The sequence below is a fragment of the Oncorhynchus mykiss genome, chromosome 9 (genome assembly GCF_057628025.1).
Source record: "Oncorhynchus mykiss isolate SJ-2025 chromosome 9, ASM5762802v1, whole genome shotgun sequence".
Lineage (NCBI taxonomy): Eukaryota > Metazoa > Chordata > Actinopteri > Salmoniformes > Salmonidae > Oncorhynchus > Oncorhynchus mykiss.
In genome coordinates, this window is record NC_143030.1 from 48,189,086 (window position 1) to 48,212,280 (window position 23,195).

At 42.8% G+C, this 23,195-nt stretch overlaps 2 protein-coding genes across 4 annotated transcripts in view; one reads left to right on the forward strand and one right to left on the reverse strand.

Annotated features, from left to right (window-relative positions):
- The first annotated feature begins 1,298 nt into the window (after positions 1-1,298).
- Positions 1,299-8,138, forward strand: ybx1 (Y box binding protein 1). Of its 2 annotated transcripts, none has more exons than XM_021615818.2 (8): positions 1,299-2,110; positions 3,852-3,915; positions 4,180-4,213; positions 4,352-4,441; positions 4,830-5,105; positions 5,790-5,875; positions 6,934-7,214; positions 7,809-8,138. In XM_021615818.2, exons 1-7 carry the CDS (start codon positions 1,831-1,833, stop codon positions 7,178-7,180), a joined length of 1,077 nt encoding a protein of 358 aa, XP_021471493.1. In that variant the 5' UTR covers positions 1,299-1,830; the 3' UTR covers positions 7,181-7,214; positions 7,809-8,138. The 2 variants fall into 2 exon arrangements, with proteins under 2 accessions (XP_021471493.1, XP_021471492.1); XM_021615817.2 differs by having other exon boundaries at positions 1,496-2,110; positions 4,830-5,168.
- A 98-nt stretch (positions 8,139-8,236) lies between these two features.
- The window catches only part of arhgef16 (Rho guanine nucleotide exchange factor 16), a 34,900-nt gene continuing 19,941 nt past the window's right edge, over positions 8,237-23,195 (reverse strand). For both annotated transcript variants that reach the window (XM_021615816.3, XM_090184370.1), the window contains 7 exons: positions 23,087-23,161; positions 19,806-19,898; positions 19,486-19,640; positions 16,845-17,030; positions 10,982-11,046; positions 8,994-9,095; positions 8,237-8,611 (listed from right to left, as the gene is read on the reverse strand). In XM_021615816.3, the coding sequence (XP_021471491.3) occupies positions 8,472-8,611; positions 8,994-9,095; positions 10,982-11,046; positions 16,845-17,030; positions 19,486-19,640; positions 19,806-19,898; positions 23,087-23,161 (816 nt within the window). In that variant the 3' untranslated portion in view covers positions 8,237-8,471. The remainder of the gene's footprint in view (positions 8,612-8,993; positions 9,096-10,981; positions 11,047-16,844; positions 17,031-19,485; positions 19,641-19,805; positions 19,899-23,086; positions 23,162-23,195) is intronic.

Here is a 23,195-nt window from a genome sequence, read left to right on the forward strand (position 1 = left end):
CATTCATGTATAATAATGATTGATCCCACTTAAAATGACTAAGGCATAATGAAACCTTCACCGTTCATCAGGTCTATATAGATGCTTCAGAAAACATTCATAAGCAATTGTTTATAGTTATAAAAGGGTGACAAAAGGCTTGTGCCACTGTCATATTTGGCAAATCACCGGAAGGACCTTTTAAATCCCTCATATGACTTTGCTTAGGCCTTTGTGATTTGTGAAATATGTATGTAGTGCTTATGAAGACTTTATGAATGCTCTATAAACCCTTCAAGTCGTTGTTAGTTTAAAATGATGAGGAGCAACATTTTATACAGGCCTACAGTAGCGGTCAAAAGTTTGGCCACACCTACTCATTCCAGGATTTTTCTTTATTTTTACTATTATCTACATTGTATAATAATAGAAAAGACATCAAACTATGAAATAACACACATGGAATCATGATGTAACCAATAACGTGTTAAACAAATCAAAATATATTTTATATTTGAGTTTCTTCAAAGTAGCCACCCTTTGCCTTTTGACAGCTTTGCACATTCTTGCCATTCTCACAACCAGCTTCAAGGTAGTCACCTGGAATGCATTTCAATTAACAGGTGTACCTTTTATTAAAAGTTAATTTGTGGAATTTCTTTCCTGGGACCCTCTGCACACATCAGTCACTCACAAAGCATCGTTTACCCATCGCTCCACAAAAGCCACGGCCCTTGCAGAGCAAGGGGAACAACTACTTTTAGGTCTCAGAGCGAGTGACGTCACCGACTGAAACACAATTAGTGGGCACCACCGCTGACTAGCTAGCCATTTCACATCCGCCACACTTGATTTTCTAATAGATGACTTGTATCTTTACAAAATTGTTTAGCTACAATGGGTGGAATCGATTATGCTCAGTTGCGGGCCACCGGTATATGGCCTGGGACGTGAACGCACAAAAGTGGTGAGGGAAGAACGCCTTCTCAAATCGAACAGTAATCTCAGCCATGTTGTCATCAAGGTGCAGCTTCCAGAAACATCTTTCTTCCATAAAATATGTTTCAAACTAGTTTTCATTGGGAAGGCAGATAGTGTTTTTATAAAGTAATCTCTTTTGCATGTGAAAACACAGAATCCTACTCATTACTCCACATGCTCCCACGTCACTTTGCTTTTGAGCCGATTTCGCCGTGGGCTTTGAACAGGGCAACTGTTTTTTTTTTGTACCATTGAGTCAGCCCGGTTCCAAAACGTATGCAATCAACTTTCACCCGGTGCAAAACTCGCTTTACCGGGCCAGATTAATCGAATTCCCTGTCTTGGTCGTCTGTCTGGCTCTAGCTCATAGGTCTGGCTCTGTCTTGTAGGCGGTGTTGGTTTTCGACATAATTTCTCTTGTACCAATTAATTTTCAGGGCAGCCATATTTCTGAAAAACTGGCAACCAATGAGGGGATTCTATGAATCTGTCCCGAGCGCCCGGTAGACGTTTTTTGCTCCTGGTGAAATTTGATAGCATTCGTTTTGGAATCGGCTGACTCCCGGGCGTGAGCCAGGTGACCTACTCAAAACCCACAGCGAAGTCTGCTCAAAACAAAAGTAGCATAATTAAGCACGTGGAGTAATGAGTAGGACTGTGTTTTTTTCCAAAGTGATTGCTTTTAATGATAACGCTTGATGTGACTTTCCAATTAAAAGTCGTTGGCAAATTCAAAGGTATGTACGTTACTTTCCCGTTCACGTCACGAGCCATAGACCGGTGCCCTGCGGTTCAGTATAATCGAATCCGCCCATTGTTACGTTTATCGAGAGGAAATAATTGACCAATTATATTAGAGTGGGCGGGACTATGGCTGGGGATAGTCCACTGCATAGTTTTTCGTTCCTCCCAGTTCGATCGGCAACGGGAGAGAGGAAAGTTGAGAGCCCGAAGGCAGCAGCCCCCACCACCGCCGGCCCAGGTTACCATCTAGCACCGGGAAATACACTAGAGAGCCACCGCCGGCATTACCAACCAGAAACCATGAGCAGCGAGGCCGAGACACAACAACCGCCGGAGCCTGCTGTGGATTCGGAGAGCCCACCCAGCCCGCCAGCTACAGCTTCCGCGGGGGATAAGAAGGTCATCGGTAACGTTAAGCTACATAGCGTTAGCCAAGTGGAACATTATTGAATGCCAAATTAGATTTTATTGGCACGATAACGTTGATTTCAACATGAAGCAAACTAGTTATGTCTAAATAAATGTAGTTAACTAACTTAACTAAGGTGGCTAGCTTGAAATCGTTAACTAAAACGAACGTTATGTTCTCATCAGATGTATGTTAACTAAAGTGCCAATTCAAAATGTCAGTTGGTGTAACGTTTTTTTACTTCATAAGTTACCTAGCTGACGTTACACAAATTGTCAGAATTGACTAACTATGGTACTTATATACTATAACTAGTCAGTAGGCTGACCATATATCTGTGAGTCAAGTTCCGAGGTAATGAATACTGGAAGTTAGCCTTTCCTCCATATCCGCTGTCTCAGGCATCTGTCCTAATAGTGATTTAGCCAACCGCAGATAGCCTTTCTGCTAAATGGCGTGAAAGCGTTTATATTGGCCTTGTTCGTGACCGATTACCGGACCCTCAAAAAGCATACTGGTTGCACATTAAATAACACAGATCCCGTGCCCAGGATAGGTACTAGACAACGTGTATTTTACGCAGTTTCCATTTCTAAAGTAATTGTAGCCCTTTACTAGGGAGCTGGAACAATGAATTTGAGGCCAACGACTGCACCACAGAGCCACGATTGCAAGCGTATGATATCCCTTTGTTTGCGAAGGTGCACATACTAGCTAGGTGGTTGGCTTTCTTGATAGCCATCGTGCTAAGGTAGCTAGCTACTAACGTTATATTGCTAAATTTCGATAACTAGCTAATGTTATGTTTCCCCTCCCCCAAAATGAGTATTTTATGTTAATAACTTAGTTAAGTTGCAGATGGAGTAGCTAGCCAACCAACTAGCTTCCCATTATGTCGAGTGGATAGTGGCGACCAAAATGTCCGCCTCGATGTTCGGGATTCTAATCATTTCTTTTGTTCAGCTTTGGCTGACAATTTCAGTGTTATCGCGCCTAAAACCTTACCCATCACCCGCGTAAGAAATACTCACTCGGTGCCCATGTGGGTATTTATTTGAGTTGTTGAATAACAGGTTTAAGCATCCTGGCCCGTATCCAACCACATGGTTGAGACCAAAGGCAATCTGCTAGCTAAGTTAGCTACAGTAGCCATGTAGTTAGCTAAGCTTGCTTGCTAAATCGCTAGCTAGCATCTTAGGGCGCGACACCACGTGTAAAGATTCGAGCACTTCCTTGTGCGCATTGAAACGGGGGTAATGGTTTTGCATCTCTAGTTCCGGGCAGTAGATGATTATCCGCCCAGGCCAAACATTATACCAGACACACTCTGATCAGTTGTGTACATGGCGTAGAACACATTGAACGTCTAGGTTAGTACTGGTAAGCTCTGGCCTCATAAGACCCTCGTCACGTAGGACGGTCATTATTGCAAGCTAATAATATGCGTCGGACCATGCCATAGCAGCTGGCAGACAAACACCAAGGGTTTAGCGGCGGAATCTATAAAAAGCTCAACAGTTAATTATAACTTGCTTCCCCAGTATATTTTCCTATCCTGGTTGCTGTCTGTAGTTTTCATTATCAGTCTTGCCATTTGATTGCCCACATGAAGTGCTCTTGACCCATTCCCCCCTTTGAGTAATATTTGAATGAGAACGAAAGCAGCTAATGTGCACGGTACATCTTTGCAGGGCTATTTATTATAGTTGGTAACGCAGCTACATTTTGTCTTTTTCAGCAACTAAGGTTTTGGGTACAGTCAAATGGTTCAACGTCAGAAATGGATACGGGTTCATCAACAGGTATGTTGCACCCTCCTGGGCGTGTCCAAAAGCCGCAAATATGAAGTGTGTGTAAGAACATTCTCAATCCTATTATGGCTTTGGTTTGCTTACAAAGCTGGGAAGCAGATTTGGCTGTCCGTGGCATGCTCTTGTTGTCTGTCACAATTAAGCCAGGTGGTTCTGTTAAGCTGTTAGCCTCAATTATAAAATATACATATATTTTAATCCAGTGGTTTTTATTGGCCCAAATGTAACCAATCTCTTCCCCCCTTCTATCACAAGGAATGACACAAAGGAAGACGTCTTTGTCCACCAGGTAACGAGCTCCAAAATTCTCCATGGGTCGAGTAATGTATAGTGTAACTTTATTACCCCTTTCCAGGAGTCAAATACAGAGTGCAGTTGGTGTCCCAATGGCAAAAGTTTATAACTAAATGTTATGTTTTTCTTTTAGACTGCCATAAAGAAAAACAACCCAAAGAAATACCTTCGCAGTGTTGGAGATGGCGAAACTGTGGAGTTTGATGTGGTTGAGGGGGAGAAGGTAGTTGCAGGCTCATATACATTAATATGCCTTAATGTATTTTGGGAATGTTTAAAGTTTGAAATATGTGAGTTATAGATCTGTCATTCTCTTTGAAAGCAAGTCTAAGTGGTAGAGCTGCTCTGTGTGCTTCCCGTTAGGTGTAGTTTTACTTACACCAGCTGAAAATAAAATAGTTCTGCTTATGGAAAATATATTTCACTGGTTTTGGCTGAACAATCATTCTCTACACAATATTTGCTTGTTTTGGCGCAAACTATATTTTTGGCGACCAGGAAATAGCTGCGCGATTTCCGCTTAGTGCACCTTTAAGGCATGCAAATTTACTCTAAATAAAAGTACCTCAGTTATGTAGTGTGCCGAACAGTGTGTTTGAATCTCTTCCCAGGGAGCAGAGGCAGCCAATGTGACCGGCCCAGCGGGTGTCCCAGTCCAGGGGAGCAAGTATGCAGCTGACCGGAACCGCTACAGGCGGTACCCCCGCAGGAGGGGCCCAGCCCGTGACGGCGAATACCCGGACAACTACCAGAGTGACGGCGAGGGTGAAGGAGAGCGCCCACCCCGCAAGAGCCGCGAGAGTGCTGAGAGTGCCCCAGAAGGAGAGATGCAGCCCCAGCAGCGCAGGCCCCCCTTCCCCGGGAGACGGCGCTACCCCCCATACTTTGTACGTAGACGCTACGGCCGTCGGCCCCCGTACACCAACGCACCTCGCGGAGAGATGACTGAGGTACGCTGTCACAGGCACTCCTGAAGCAGTCCGGCCCCGTTCCAGTGATGTCATACACACTCTCATCGAACACGCGCGCTACACTTGGTTTTGGCCGGACAAAACCAAACCTCAAGTGTATTAGTCAACAGACCAATACATGTTCACCGAAATAAGTCTACATAGTCTATATACTGACAGGACCTAAAGTTGTCTCCAAACAACTGGTCAACAACAGACTACAATTAAACCGTGAGCGTATTGGTCAACAGACAAGTTGACTAAAATAGGTCTGTCAATCCGTCACAAAAACCCCAAAGCGTTACACCTGCTGTTGGTCGCACACGCGCAGAGACTAACATCTAATATAGTGGCTGGTGATTCTTTCTATCCAGACACTAAGGCAAAACTGGAAAAACAGGAAAAGTGCAAAACTGGAAAAACAGGGAAGTGTCTCCCCACAGAGGCAAATTAATTTAATGGTAGCTAAGCTTTGTCAGTCAACTGTAATCAGAGCATATCTTTTCCTGTTTTTTCACATTCTTTCTATACAATAGTAAGTTTCAGACCCGGATCTGGATTGAGTCAGGACTTCGTGAGCCTTGAGTGATTTATGACTGTGACTAACTTGTTTGTTTTTAGGGTGGCGAAGGTGACGAGAACCAGGGAGGTCCAGACCAGGGCAACAAACCAATGAGACAGAACTACTACAGAGGCTTCCGACCAAGGTTCGCATGTTGTGTTTATTGACACAAGGCTGCAAGAAGGGGTTATAACCTCAACACGAATGGACCCAGAACTTACTTGAGCAGCTGGCCTATTACAGAGTTTACCAAGATGATTCCTATAGTTATAAGTATTATGAAAGGCATGACCCTGGTGAATTGGCCAAACTATCTTTGGACTATGATGTTAAATTATTCCAGAACCAAACAATCTTTGTAAATATCAATGCTGTTGAAATGATGATTTTCTCATGTCTCTTCTCTGACAGAATTAATGGAGAGAGCATAAACACCTCTGATCTCAGCATGTTCACATTTACTTGCCCCTCAACAACCGTTTAATTTGAGAAATTTGTTTCCATTTTGAGTGTCATTATTTTGTCACACCTGTGGTCCATGTAATGAGGCCTTTTGCTCTGCCAGTATGCCTCAATGATGAACCTGTATGTGGGCATGGTATTTAATTTGAACTTAATCAGAAAGGATGGAACGCCAACACTTGTTTTAAGGTCAAATGCATGCTGCACTGCTAGCCCGTGGACAATTCTTTACTTGTTTCAACCAAGGACAGATTTTTTACACACTTCAGCACTCTGGTCCTGTTCTATAAGCTTGTGGCCTACCACTTTGGCTGAGATGTTGGTCGTAGATATTTCCACTTCACAATGACAGCACTTAGTTGCCCGGGGCAGCCCTGGCAGGGCAGAAATTTGACCAGCTGACTTGGTGGTTGCATGCTATGACAGTGCCATGTTACTGAGCTTTTCAATTGCCAATGTTTAAAAAAAAAGATGACTGAATCTAATTTCAAGTGTCCGCATACCTTTGTCTCAGTTCAGTCTTATTTAGCAAAAGATCATACATTGCAGTTGAGGAACAATTGGAATCTAATTCTGCTTTGAAACGTGTAACCACACTTGAGGAAATGTTTCCATCTGGTAAAAATGTAATTAGTGGTTACATTTCAAATTCCCATCCCTAAAATGGGATTCGCTGTCATGTTCTGAAGTTATGGGCCATCTTGAGGCAGATGTTAAGTGTGTGTCCCTCGACTCCTACAGCAGGGGTGGCGGTCCACCCCGTCCCAGACCGGTGCGGGACGGCGATGGGGAAAACAAGGAGAACCAGGATGGTGATGGTGAGAACCAGGAGCCCCGCCAGCGCCGCTACCGCCGAAACTTCAACTATCGCCGCAGACGCCCACAGACTGGCGGCAAGCCCCAGGATGGCAAGGAGGCCAAGACTGACGGCGAACCATCTACAGAGAAAACGCCCGCTCCCGCGGCCGAGCAGGGCGGGGCTGAGTAGAAACTGCCGGCATACCATCTCTACCATCGTCCGGGTGAGTCCCCAACACACATTGCTACTTGGCATACCGGATTTCTGGGGGAATTTTAAGATCCTATGCAGCAAGCATGCTGGATTAGCTTTCAATTTGGGACTGCATGATTATTCATGGTGAAACGTACAACTTTTTTCCACAAGCACACTGGCATTGATAGTATAGGTTGGAGAAACAGGTCCTTATTCCTTAAAGATCCATTTCAATTTAGGGATGTTTGAGTGTAAGTACATGCATTCTTGTTGCATCAAATAAATGGACCACAGGCTGCATTAAATCTGCTTGCGGGCAGTCTGACCCCTGATTCAGTGGAAAAGTCCATCAGATGGCCATTGGGCCAGTTCACTCGTTCTAAAGCCAGCCTCAGTCTGCACTTTCTATTGACACTGCTCCATCGCCCAAGGCAGGGGCAGAATGAGGTAATGCCATGGATTTGATAAAGCAAACTGGCTGCCTGATTAGTCCTGCCATTGTGCCATGTCTGATGCTGGCGTCAACCTCTGCCCCTGTTGCACATTCATTTCAGTTGACTGGTGCAGTAAAGGGATATGACCAGTAATGTATTTTCTTTAACAATCCCTCTTTTCTCTACAGTTGTCATCAAGAAGAAACAAAGATCTGAGCAATAAGAAACAGATTTGACTTGACGATCGTCTTAAGCTTGCACCATGAATTTGACCAGATTACCACCGATTGCCTGCAGAATCTATGCAGACCTGTTTTGTTCCATTATTTTTGTGACAGCTAAAAAAAAAAGTTTGGGAAACGGCAGATGTTTTTCTAAAAATCGGTCCTAAGTTTTTACACCAAATGGTTTTTAAAAGTAATTTGATATCTGGTCAGTTGACATTTTTAAATAACTTTTTATGTATTCAAACATGAATTTTAACAACGCAAGCTCAAATAAAAAGTCAAAGGAGAACTGTGGACTCAACTGTTTGTTTTGCACCAATGGTTTGCGCTGTCAAATACATGACAACCACTTTCAATGAATCAAAGACTTGGTTGGGTATATACTGTAGTTAAGAATGTATACAAGTTAATATTTATTTGGCACTTGCAGGCATCACAATTAACATTGATGGGGAAGGAATTACTGACACTGTCCCACCACCATGGCATGTTTCAAATGAATGTAAAATAGAAACACATTTACAGAATAACTGACATTAAATTCATACAACACTACCATGGCAGCTACTTCCTGCCCAAGCAAGTGAGGTCTGTTGCTGATATGGAGGCAGGGATGTTGGTTGGCTAAACGTTGGTCTCCTTGCGCAGACGCTTCATACGCTGTACATTGTTCTCCATGGCAATGCGGTTGGTGATTTCCGTGGCACAACTGGCAGGAAACCAGCCTCTCTCTCCATCCCTCATCCTCTCCCCATGGCACCAGTCTACAACAGGAAGGAAGATATTTCGGTAGCAATATGATTATCTAACACTCAGTTTAGACACTTATGACAAGTCAATGCATTATTTGCCTTAAAGCAGCAAACCGCACTTCATGGTTTCACTAAAAAGCTAAGGGATGGGGTTTGAGAAGTAACCACATTCAGCCAGAGCTATGGATGCAAGGACTGACATGGGTGAAGCTTTACTTTCGATTCAAACAAGCTTATTTGGGGTACGACAGTTGAGCTGAGTTCAGGAGGCATTTCTTTAAATCAATGGGTACATACTAATTTACAAGTCCAAAAATTGATGCAGGTTGCCCCTTAAGTGTTAGCACTAGGTTACTTGTTTTGACCAGGTCCACTTGTTTCTATCCCGACTTACCCTCTTCTTTCTGCAGGAGGATGACTACCTCTGCTTGCTGCAGGCCTAGCTCGTCTGGCTCCTTGGGCATGTAGGCTTTGGTGGCCTCGTACTGCGGCAGGCCTGAAACACCCATAAAAAGGCCCACTAATAAGTTAACCAATGTCATTGCAGTGGAAAGTATAGGAAAGCAGATACATGTAGTTAGTCACGTCTGAAATTGTTGGCACCTAAGAGAAACACGTTATTGTATGCTCAAAATTGTTTAACAATGATTCGTATAGATAAATGCAAACATTTAATCTACATTAACATTCTTTACGGAACTATTGTGGCTTCCTGTTTCACTGGGGTATAGAAATGGATACCATGCATGTAAAATCCCTTCTGTTTTCCATGGTGATGGTTGACCTTCATAATAAAAACAGGCAATGGGTACGAAAATTGCAAACAAATTTACCACTAGGGGAACAATTAAGTTTGGTAGATGACTAAGAAATACTTTGCCTCCCAAAGAAAAGGCCAATGGCCACAGGCTGACCGAAGTACGGCCCTGGAAAGATTGTACTAAGTGATGTTATCCTTGCAAGAGGGTATTGAAAACAGGTTGCAATAATTTACATCCATGTTTGAATTTATTAATTGTATGTATAAAATAACACTTCCCAATACAATGTAGCTCAGTATTTGAATAATTGAAAGTTGTGTGGAAATCCATGAGCTGGCGCACACCCCTGACTAATGGCGAGTAAACTGTCGGCTTTAAAAATAGGACCTACCGAGTGGCGCATCACTACAGACCCAGGTTCAATCCCAGGCTGTGTGCAGCTGGCCGTGACAGGGAGACCCATGAGACGAAGTGCAATTGGACCAGCGTTGTCCGGGGAGGGTTTGGCCGGCCGGGCTGTTCTTCACCCATCACGCTCTAGCGACTCCTTGTGGCGGGCAGAGCGCGTGCACACTAACTTGTCATACGGTGTTTCCTCTGACACATTGGTGCAGCTAGCTTCCGGGTTAAGTGAGCAGTGTGTCAAAGCAATGCGGCTTGGCAGGGTCGTGTTTCAGGGTCGTGACCTTCACCAAGTCCGTACACAAGTTTCAGCGATGGGAAAAGACAACTACCAATTGGGGAGAACGTGCTAAAACCATTTTAATGTAAATAGTCAAGCATTCATGATATTACCCTGCAGAAAGAAGGCACTGATCCCAAAACGTTGGTTTACACAAATTACTGGGAGCTTATACTGTATATAGTGTGCAATCATTTTTATAGCATGGTCTTTTTTGTTCATCTTTATCAAGGGTGCCAATCATTTCAGATGTGATTCTATATGCCATCAGGCTCTTCAATTTGAGCCAAAAGTTGCAAGTAATTTGATGAGGGAAAACAGGTGTGCCTCAGGAAAGTTTATTCCATCAAGTTGTGCTGCAGTTCAGAAACGGTTGGAAACCGATATACTGCTTATGTTATCTACGGTAAATAGCCAAAAGATGACCAATATCCAGTGGTGGACTAGTGAGCTACATGTAGTTAAATTACTAGTTGAACTACATTTTGCAGTAGCTTGGTGGTAGTTTCATTAAATTCCAAATATTGGTAGTGTTTTCCATGTAGGAGGTCAAAATAACCACTACTTTTTTGACAAAAATAAAATGGGGTATTATTGCCCTTCACCCATGTCTCGGCATCAGACCTGCCTAATTCTAATTTGAAACATGTTTGTGTTGAAAAGGCCAAATTACACATTCTGATAAGATATGACCCCAGATTAATCTCTTGCCATTTGTAATCAAGGGATTTCAGATTTACATTTGATTTTTCATAAAGTAGATCACTAGATCCAAAAGTAACGTCAGTTAGAACTATATTTTTATTAAGGGCAGGTTTAGTGTAGCTTAACGTCTTCCAGTGTGAAGTAGTTGGTCAATTATATTTTCAGAGTAGTTTCCTCCAACACTGACATCACCATTCAGCATCAATCAAGGTAAATTGTATCTAATAATCCTACCGTCTGCAGTGGTCCTGTTCTGCTTGTGCTCCCGGAGAGCACTTACCCAACGAGCGCGGTCGACCCTTGAAATTAAGACAAAGATCAGACACTCAAATGATTAAAAGAACACGGCATTGTTCGTAGAAACTGATTGAATCAGTGGTGCATTCCAAAGCATGGGGAAAGTGGGTGAGGAGATTGATAATCAGTTTTACTTTCGGTAAAGATGCTTTACAGACTATCCTAACCCTGAACTTAACTCTAAACCCTCATTCGAAACCTAACCGTAACCCTAGCAAGCAGTTGCTTATCAACAGATAATGACCATCTGTAGAACATCTACAGATGGACAATCCAAATAAGGTGCAACCTCACTTTGTTTCCAAAAATGATGTTGCTGAACTACTAGTTAATGAATTTTAAGCTAAAACTATCCCTATAAACGTGGTATAATGCAGTTACAGTGCATTCGGAAAGAATTCAGACCCCTTCCACCCTTACAGACAGGTTTTTAGAAATGTTTGCAAATATATTAAAAACCAACAAATATCACATTTACATAAATATTCTGAACCTTGACTCAGTACTTCGTTGAAGCACCTTTGGTGACGATTACACCCTCGAGTCTTCTTGAATGCTACAAGCTTGGCACACCTGTATTTGGGGAGTTTCTCCCATTATTTTCTGCAGATCCTCAAGCTCCGTCAGGTTGGTATTTTATTAGGATCCCCATTAGCTGTTGCATAAGTAGCAGCTACTCTTCCTGGGGTCCACACAAAACATAATACAGATTATCATTAGACAAAAACAGCAAGGACAAAACTACATAATTTTTAAAAATGTAATTATAGCACACGTAACCTACATATCAATGCATACAAACTGTCTAGGTCAAATAGGGCAGAGGCGCTGTGCCACGAGGTGTTGCTTTATCAGTTTTTTGAAACCAGGTTTGCTGTTTATTTGAGCAATACGAGATGGGAAGTTCCATGCAATAAGGGCTCTATATAATACTGTACATTTTCTTGAATTTGTTCTGGAGACTATGAAAAGACCCCTGGTGGTGTGTATGTGTGTAAGTTGACCATGCAAACTATTTAGGATTTAACACATTGTTTCTTATAAAAAGTAGTGATGCAATCAGTCCTCAACTCTTAGCCAAGAGAGACTGGCATGCATAGTATTTATATCAGCCCTCTGATTACAATTAAGAGCAAAATGTGCCACTGTTCTGGACCAGCTGCAGCTTAACTAGGTCTTTCCTTACAGCACTGGACCACACAATATAAGACTAAACTAGAGCCTGCAGAACTTGCTTTTGAAGTGTGGTGTCAAACAAAAGAGCTTCTTCCCAACCATTGAATCTATATGTTTTGACCATGACGGTTTACAATCTAAGGCAATGCCAAGTAATTTAGTCTCCAACTTGTTCAATCGCCACACCATTCATTACCAGATTCAGCTGAGGTCTAGCACTTATGGAATTATTTGTATCAAATACAATGCTCTTAGTTTTAGAGGTGTTCAGGACTAGTTTATTACTGGCCACCCATTCCAAAACAGACTGCAACTATTTGTTAAGGGTTTCAGTGACTTCATTAGCTGTGGTTGCTGATACGTATATGGTTGAATTATCAGCATACATGGACATGTGCCAGTGGCAGGTCATTGGTAAAAAATAGAAACGAGGGCCTAGAGAGCTGCCCTGCAGTACACCACACTTTACATGTTTGACGTTAGACACTTCCATTAAAGAAAACCCTTTGAGTTCTTTTTGATAGATAGCTCTGAATCAACTATATTCCGGAGGTTGAAAACCCATAGTACTTGAGTTCTCAACAACAGGTTATGGTCAATAATATCAATTTCTTTCAACCAATCATCAGTCATTTGTGTCAGTGCAGTACATGCCGAGTGCCCTTCTCTATAAGCATGCTGAAAGTCTTAATTTGTTTACAGAGAAATAATTGTATTGGTCAAACATTTTTCCAACAGTTTGCTAAGAGCTGGCGGCAAGCTTATAGGTCTGCTGTTAGAACCAGTAAAGGCGCTTTACCACTCTTGGGTAGCGGAATTACTTTGGCTTCCCTCCAGGCCTGAGGACAAAGACTTTCCTCTAGGCTCCGATTCAAAATATGACAGAACGCTACGGAGGATGGTGGCCGACTATAGCCAAGCCTAAGTTGTCAATGATTTTTCCACCTCTCCTATACTAACTTTACAAAATTCAAACTTGCACTACTTTTCTTTCATTATTTTGTACAATTTTTTATGCATGAATATAATTGCTCACCGTTTGTCGTGGGCATTTCCTGCCCAAGTTTGCCAAGGAAATAATCATTAAAATAATTGGCAACAAATGGTTGTGTGATGAATAAGCCATCGACGAAATATGGAGTTGAATTGTCTTTCTGCCCATAATTTCAAGTAAAAGTTTTTTTCCATCATTCTTTATATCATTGATCTTGGCTTCATAATGCAGTTATTTTCTTTTTGTTGAGTTAAGTCAACCTCAATTTGCAGTAAGTAAGCCAGTCAGATGTTAACTTTAGTTTTTCAATTCCTCAATGCATTAACAGTTCTAACAATCAATAATTGGAAGAAGCAATTTCATAAATTCAGTGTCTGGATGTGCAGTGTCTGGATGCCCCTCAATCACATCAGACCCACAAATATTTTTAATATCCACATAAGAGTCACAGTAAAATATTTTGTATGATCTTTTATATACTATTTTAAGCCCAGCTGTTGGAACTTTGGCTTTCCTGGATATAGTCACTATATTGTGATCACCACATCCAATGGGTACGGATATAGATTTAGAACAAAGTTCTACAGTATTAGGAAAGATGTGATCGATACATGTGGATGATCTTGTTCCTGTATTGTTTGTAAACACCCTGGTAGGTTGATTAATTACCTGAGCCAGATTACAGGCACTGGTTACAGTAAGAAGCTTCCTCTTGAGCAGACAGCTTGATGAAAACCAGTCACTATTCAGGTCCAAGAAAGTAGACCTCTGTTTACATCACATACACTATCAAGCATTTGACACATTATTTCGATTCTGACTGTTGGCACTTGGTGGCCTATAGCAACACCCCAAAAGAAAAAAGGGTTTAGATGTGCCAAGTGAACCTGCAACCACAACACTTCAATAAACATAACATCTTCTAAGCATTACAGGGATATGGCTCTGAAAATATACAGCAACTCCTCCCCCATAAGCATTTCTGTCTCTTCTATAAATATTATATCCTTGTATTGCTACTGATGTATCAAATTAATTATCTAAGTGAGTCTCAGAAATGGCTAATGTGAATGTTCTGATGTTAGAAATAAGGTTAAGGCTCTTTCCAGAACAGCTACCTTGTTCTTGAACCTCAGGAATTTGACCACTATGGCCCTGGGTCTATCACCTGGAAAGGTGGTGGGTTTTCTAGTCCTGTGGGCACGCCCCACCTCAATCTTCCTGTGGTCCATCTTCAATTTCTCAGAGATCATTTCCCTCACTTTGTCCTCAGACTCCATCCAGGTCTCATATGAAGATTCTGCAATTCCGTCCACAACCATGCTGTTTCGCCTTGATTGTCCCTCGAGATTTAGATTCTAAACTAATGTCTGAGTCTTTAAAGGAAATTAAGTTCATGTATATATATAATTTGATATACATAACCGATTTATATTATCTTGTCCTCTCTAAAATGACTTACAGATTGCTGTCATCTTGCCGCTCTCCTATTTCAACTCGTGGTGCTGACCTTGGGAGAACTGCAAACTGCTCTTCAGGTCCTGGACCTCTGGTCAGGTCGTCCATTCTTTTATTAGTAGAATCCACAAGTATTTGAACAAAACACTTGAAACTATTTTCTTGTTGTTGTAACAACTGTTTATAGGTATCTTTGTTCATTTGAAAAGATCCTTCACGTGTGAGAGAGACACCACTGGCACTGTCCTCAACGGTACTCCCGCCAGCTTTGGTCTGTGTCATGGTAGCTAGCAATGTATGTTAGGCTGTTACTCCTCGCAGTTCCAGACAGGGCAGGTCACAGGGAAAATTGAAAACATCAGGGATCTAGTCACAAAAAATATATATATATTAAAAAAAAAATTAAAAATCGGGACAATCTGTGGTCCCAGCCACAATGGCTAACCGCGTCGTGGGCTATGTTCAAGACCACCACACTAGCTTGACGTCCAGCTAGCTAGCAGCGACGCCAAATAGCTCCTCAGACCTGTCCTTAGTCAGCAGGATCACTGGAAAACTGATGCCAACTGCATCAAGGGAACCAATAGAAGCTAGGTAGCTACCAATAACTTTCCAATATACTTTTAAACAAACAAAACAGAGCTCTTCCGCGCACAACGGGAAGTGATGAAATTCAAGTCTACATAGCTGGATGGGGAGCATCGCTGCACAGCTATTTTCAGGTCTCTCCAGAGATGTTCGATCGGTTTCAAGTCCGTGCTCTGGCTGGGCCACTCAAGGACATTCAGAGACTTGTCCCCAAGCCTCTCCTGTATTGTCTTGGCTATGTGCTTAGGGTCATTGTCATGTTGGAAGGTGAACCTTCACCCCAGTCAGCGGTCCGGAGCAAGTTGTCATCAAGGATCCTTCTGTACTTTTGCTCCGTTAAGCTATCCCTCAATCCTGACTAGTCTCCCAGTCCCTGCTGCTGAAAAACATCCCCACAGCATGCTGCCACCATGCTTCACTGTAGGGATGGTGCCAGGTTTCCAGATGTGACGCTTGGTATTCAGGCCAAAGAGTTCAATCTTGGTTTCATCAGAACAGAGAATCTTGTTTCTCATGGTCAGAGTCCTTAAGATGCCTTTTGGCAAACTTCAAGCGGGCTGTCATGTGCTTTTTACTGAAGAGTGGCTTCTGTCTGGCCACTACCATAAAAGTCAGATTGGTGGAATGCTGCAGAGATGGGTGGTCTCCTGGAAGGTTCTCCCAACTCCACAGAGGAACTCGGGAGCTCGGTCAGAGTGACCATCAGGTTCTTGGCCACCTCCCTGTCCAATGCCCTTCTCCCCCAATTGCTCAGTTTGGCTGGGCGGCCAGCTCTATGAAGAGTCTTGGTGGTTCCAAACTCCAAAAAGGCCATTGTGTTCTTGGGGACCTTCAATGCTGCATACATTTTTTGGTACCCTTCTCCAGATCTGTGCCTTGACACAATCCTGTCACTGAGCCCAACAGACAATTCCTTCAACCTCATGACTTGATTTTTGCTCTGACATGCACTGTCATCTGTTGGACTTTATGTAGAGTGTGTGTGCCTTTCCAAATCATGTCCAGTCAGTTCCATTTACAACAGGTGGACTCCAATCAAGTTGTAGAAACATCAAGGATGATCAATGGAAACAGGATGCACCGGAGCTCAATTGCAAGTCTCATAGCAAAGGGTCTGAATACTTATGTAAATAAGGTGTTTGTTTTGTTGGAATACATTTGCAAACGTTTCTAAGAAAGCCCCCCGCACCTCTGATTCAGAGGGGGGTTGGGTTAAATGCAGAAGAACCATTTCAGTTGGACAACTGACTAGGTACCCCCCTTTCCTAAAAAACTGTTTTTGCTTTGTCATTATGGGGTAGTGTGTGTGTGTGTGTGTGTGTAGATGGATTTAATAAATAATTTCCTCATCAATTTTAGAATAAGGCTGTAATGTAACAAAATGTGGAAAAAGGTGTCCGAGTACTTTCCGAATGCACTGTATATGCTTTAAGACTTATGAGCAACCGCCTTATGATGATCCTGACTAAATACAATTCTGATAACATAAGCCTTAAGGCTTTTTTTTAAATGACTCATACATGCCTGTAAATTGTAAAGTTGTTGACACGTATTGGACTGAATGAGAGTCAGAGCTAGTGATACCTGGACTCAGCGACCAGAGCAATCTCCTCCGGTCTCCCCTCGCTGTTCCTTGACATCAGCAGTCGCAGAGACAGGTGGGCAGAGCCTCCCTTGGCAGGTGGTGATGTCCGTCCCTCCAGCTCCTCCGCCGATTCCACCTCCACATTCACCAGCGTGGCATAGTCCATCACCACATAGCTCTCTTCACTGGACACACACGAATTACATGTTCACGTTTGAAACATATCCTGTACATGTATAATATCACCACATACAGCACCAGTCAAAAGTTGGACACCAACTCATTCAAGGGGTTCATTATTTTTAACAATTTTCTGCATTGTAGACTAACAGGCTGAGACAAAACTCTGAAATAACACATGGAATCATGTGGTCAAAAAAGTGGTAAATCAAAATGTATATATATTTTTTTTTGATTCTTCAAAGTCTCCACCCTATTGGCATTCTCTCAACCAGCTTCATGAGGTAGTCACCTGGAATGCTTTTCCAACATTCTTGAAGGAATTCCCACAGATGCTGAGCACTTGTTGGCTGCTTTTCCTTCACTCTGTGGTCAAACTCATCCCAATTGGGTTGAGGTCAGGTGATTGTGGAGGCCAGGTCGCAGCACTCCATCACTCTCCTTGGTCAAATAAACCTTACACAGCCTGGAGGTGTTTTGGGTCATTGTCCTGTTTGAAAAACCAATGATAGTCCCCCTAAGCCCAAATCAGATGGGATGGCGTATCGCTGCAGAATGATGTGGTAGCCATGCTGGTTGAGTGTGCCTTGAATTCTAAATAAATCACTGAGTGTCACCAGCAAAGCACCCCGACACCATCACATCTGTTCACCTACTCTGCGTCTCACAAAGACACGACGGTTGGAACCAAAAATCTCAAATTAGGACTCAAAACCAAAGCACAGATTTCCGTCGGTCTAATGTCCATTGCTTGTGTTTCTTGGCCCAAGCAAGTCTCTTCTTATTGGTGTCCTTTAGTACTGGTTTCTTTGCAGCAATTCCACCATGAAGGCTGTGTATCAACAGTTGATGTTGAGATGTGTCTGTTACTTGAACTCTGAAGCATTTATTTGGGCTGCAATCTGAGGTGCAGTTAACTAATGAACATCCTCTGCAGCAGAGGTAACACTGGGTCCTCATTTCTTGTGGCTGGCCTCATGAGAGCCAGTTTCATCATAGTGCTTGATTGTTTTTGCGACTGCACTTGAAGAAACTTTCAAAGTTTTGAAATATTGACTGATCTTCATGTCTTAAAGTAATGGACTGTCGTTTCCCTTTGCTTATTTGCGCTGTTCTTGCCATAATATGGACTTGGTCTTTTACCAAATAGGGCCATCTTCTGTATTTCCAACCCTACAACTGATTGGCTCAAATTCATTAAGGACTACCTAATGAAGCTGGTTGAGAGAAGGCCAACAGTGTGCATCAAGGGAAAGGGTGGCTACTCAAATATAACATTTGAGTAGCCACAATTTTTTGGTTACGACATGAGTCCATGTGTTATTTCATAGTTTGTCTTCACTATTATTCTACAAAACGGTGTCCAAACTTTTGACTGGTACTGTATACAGTCAGGTCTATAATTATTGACACCCTTGATAAAGATGGGCAAAAAAAACAAATACTGAGCTATATTGTATGCAATTTATTTTCTTATACTAATACAATTTCATAAGTCAAAAAAAAGGGGGGGGGGGGGGGGTTAAAAATTGACACCCCTTTTCAATACTCTAGCACCCTCCCCTCACGAGGATAAAAACAGACTTTTGCTAAAAGGTTGAGAGATTAGAGAAGACATTGTTGAAATTATAACATTCCGCCATACAGAATCTTTCCAGATCCTTGACATCCTTCCTCTGCTCTTATGGAACTGCCCTCTTCAATTAAAACCTTAGGTTTTCAATTGGGGTACAAGTCCAGAGACAGATTGCCATTACAACATTTTGATTTTGTGGTCAATTAACAATTTGTGGATTTTGATTTGTGCTTGGGGTTATTGTCTTGCTGTAAGATCCAACAGTTGGCATGACTACAAAGTAGGCAAAAGCACAAACAGATCTGGGACCAGGCTTCTCTAGACAGTCATTGTGACCTGAAGAAGATTGTGTCTTGAGGCCATCTTACAGTTTTGAACATGACACCAGCACACTGGCATATCACTTCCTCTCACCATTGACATAGCCTCCTAACTCAGGCACATGAACACACACACTGACTGGAGTCTGCTGAACAGACATGGTGTATTGGGGTTCTAGGAATCCCAGGAATGCTCAGCAACATTTTCCCTCCGTCCATACTCTCCTACCTTCCATGACAGGTCGCAGCTGGCCCTACTCAACCCCCCCAGAGATCATTACCTCAGTCTCCACTGGCTTAAATTGAAGGACAGCAGATTAATGACTCCTCTTCAAATGAATGAGTTGGATGTGAGTGCGAAACAAGCATAAGAGCTTATTCTGCTACATCAAAATGTAATTTGTCTGTAACCATGTTGCTAGAATACGCCTTGGGACAAATGTGTTATGGACGGAGGCCAGAATTAAAATCGAACCACATTGCGCTGACATTAAAAAGTTGAGTGCAGTTTGATCTCAGCCCATAAAGAATGACAATACCAGAGGCTGAGGCTCGCTCTCTCACCTCTTCTTTTTGGTGACGATGAGCACGTCGTTGAAGAGGAACAGGTAGTAGCTCCTGTGGCTGAAGGCCTTCCAGAAGATACTGAGCTCCTCAGTGCAGACGGCGAGCTCCCCGCGCTTCTGCAGCCACCGTGATGACGACACCAGTGGGAAAGGCTGAGGACAGATTCAGGATTCTTTTTTTATTAAAAAGTACACTCGGTCATAAAACATTTAAAATAAAATGGATCAAAGTATAAATAGATTAGTAAAAAAAGCTGACACGAAACAAAAAATGATCTTGAAATGTAGTGCTGTGAGTGAAGGTCTGCTTGGCTGTACCTTGATCTTGCCAAACTCCATCTGTTTCTGAATGGTGTACATCTGTTCCGTCCTCTCCATTCGCCTTGCTCCGTTGTTGCAGCTATTCACCAACTGATGGGATGAGAACACATGTAACAAAAGTTATTTTATTTACAGATCTATTTTGGTTGCACAATGCTCAGTAATCCAACACACAGCAAATTCGAATTCAGACCTAGACTTTTTCCACTGTTACATTACAGCCTTATTCTGAAATGTAAACTCAGCAAATAAAAGTAATGTCCTCACTGTCAACTGTTTTAATTTTCAGCAAACTTACTGTGTAAATATTTATGACCATAACAAGACTCAACAACTGAGACAAACTGAACAAGTTCCACAGATGTGACTAACAAATGGAATAATGTGTCCCTGAACATAGGGGGAGGGGTCAAAATCAAAAGTAACAGTATCTGGTGTGGCCACCAGCTGCATTAAGTACTGCAGTGCATCTCATGGACTGCGCCATATTTGCCAGTTATTGCTGTGAGATGGTGGAAGAGTGGGGTAACAAGGCACCTGCAAGTTCCTGGACATTTCTGGGGGAGGGGGGGGGGGGGGAGGATGTCTTCCCTGTAACGCACAGCGTTGAGACTGCCTGCAATAAGCGCAGTTCGATGACGCTGTGACACACATGGTCTGGGGCGGCAAGTAGCCTAGTGGTTAGAGAATTGGACTAGTAACCGAAAGGTTGCTAAATCGAATCCCCGATGTGACAAGGTAAAAATCTGTCATTCTGCCCCTGAACAAGGCTGTTCCTAGGCCGTTATTGAAAATAATTAGTTCTTAACTGACTCGCCTAGTTAAATAAAAAAGGTTAATTAATATATATATATATATTTTTTTTTTAAACGTCCGGACCATGACGGACCCTCTACATCGATCCCGCTCCAGAGTACAGGCCTCGGTGTAAAGCTCATTCCGTCGACAATAAGCGTGAATCCGACCATCACCTCTGGTGAGGCAAAACCGCAACTCGTCAGTGGAGAGCACTTTTTGCCAGTCCTGCCTGGTACAGCGACGGCGGGCTTGAGCCCATTGGCAACGTTGTTGCCGGTGAGGACCTGCCTTAGAACAGGCCTACAAGCCCTCAGTCCAGCCTATTGCGGACAGTCTGAGCACTGATGGAGGGATTGTGCGTTCCTGGTGTAAATCGGACAGTTGTTACCATTCTGTATCTGTCCCGCAGGTGTGATGTTCGGACGTACCGATCCTGTGCATCTGTTACACGTGGTCTGCCACTGCGAGGACGATCAGTTGGCAATCTTGTAGTGCTGTCTTAGGCGTCTCACAGTACAGACATTGCAATTTATTGCCCTGGCCACATCTGCAGTCCTCATGCCTCCTTGCAGCCTGGGCATCTTTTTTTGTGATTTTCAGAGTCAGCAGAAAGGCCTCTTTAGTGTCCTAAGTTTTCATAACTGTGACCTAATTGCCTACCGTCTGTAAGTCATTAGTGTCTTAACGACCATTCCTTAGGTGCATGTTCATTAATTGTTTATGGTTCATTGAACAAGCATGGAGAACAGTGTTTAAACCCTTTACAATGAAGATCTGAAGTTTGCCTTTCAAAGATAATTTGTAAAAATCCCAGTTTCTTTTTTTGCTGAGTTGATTAAATAAAAGCTCAATCTACACACAATATCCCATAATGACAACGCAAAAACAGATTGATTTTTTTTGCCACTTTATTAACAGAAATACATTTACATAAGTTCAGACCCTTTACTATGAGACTTAAAATGGAGCTAATGTACATCCAGTTTCCATTGATCATCTTTGAGATGTTTCCACAACTGAGTCCACCTGTGGTAAATTCAATTGATTGGACATGATTTGGAAAGGCACACACACACCTGTCTATATAAAAAAGGTCCCACAGTTGACAGTGCAATGTCAGAGCAAAAATCAGGTCATGAGGTTGACGGAATTGTCTATAGAGCTCAGAGAAAGGATTTTGTCAAGGCACAGATCTGGAGAAAGGTACCAAAAAAAAAAAATGTATGCAGCATTGAAGGTCCCTAAGAAAATAACGGCCTCCATCATTCTTAAATGGAAGAAGTTTGGAACCACCAAGATTCTTCCTAGAGCTGGCCGCCCGACCAAACTGAGCAATCGGGGGAGAAGAGCCATGGTCAGGGAGGTGACCAAGAACCTGATGGTCAACTCTGACAGAGCTCCAGAGTTCCTCTGGGGAGATGGTAGTCCTTCTGGAAGGTTCTCCCATCTCTGCAGCACTCCACCAATCAGGCCTTTATGGTAGAGTAGCCAGATGGAAGCCACTCAGTAAATGACAGCCCGCTTAAGAGATTACCAAAAAGGCACCTAAAGAACTTACCATGAAAACAAGATTCTCTGGTCTGATGAAACCAAGATTAAACTCTTTGGCCTGAATGCCAAGCGTCACATCTGGATGAAACCTGGCACAATCCCTACGGAGAAGCATGGTGGTGGCAGCATCATGCTGTGGGGATGTTTTTCAGCGGCAGGTACTGGGAGACTAGTCAGGAACGAGGGAAAGAGGAACGGAGCAAAGTACAGAGAACTTGCTCCAAAGTGCTCAGGACCTCACTGGGGCAAAGGTTCACCTTCCAACGGGACAACAACACTAAGCACACAGCAGTGGCTTCAGGACAAGTTTCTGAAAGTCATTGAGTGGCCCAGCCAGAGCCCGGACTTGAACATCTCTGGAGAGACCTGAAAATAGCTGTGCAGCGATGCTCCCCATCCAACCTGAGAGCTTGAGAGGATCTGCAGAGAAGAATGGAAGAAACTCCCCAAATACAGGTGTGCCAAGCTTGTAGAGTCATACCCAAGAAGACTTGAGGTTGTTGTCGCTGCCAAAGGTGCTTCAACAAATTAGTGAGTAAAGAGTCTGAATACTTATGTAAATGTATTTCAGTTTATTTGTAATGAATTGCAAAAATGTCTAGATACCTATTTTTGCGTGTACATTGAGGAGAGCAAAAACAATTCAATTTTAGAATAAGGCTGTAACGTAACAAAATGTGGAAAAAGTCAAGGGGTCTGAATACTTCCCGAATGCATTGTAAGTTGCTACAGCGCCAGGGTACAGCTGTAGCAGTACTGCAACATACCAACAATACACCATGCGCGATTAAGTTAGATGTATAGACCAATATGACAAATCAAAATGGATGTCTGTTGCCGGCCCTGTGAAGCGTTCAAAAAGGTCGACATTTAGAAATGTTGGAGGACAGACGCAACAATGAACATGCAGGGTTTGTGGAGCAGCCTACCTTACTGATGGCCTTCAGGGCCCACACTGCAGCAAAGTGCTCCGCCGTTGTGTCTGGAGTTTTCTGACAGATCGTCTGGGTGGGAGAGAGAGAGAGAGAGAGAGATGGA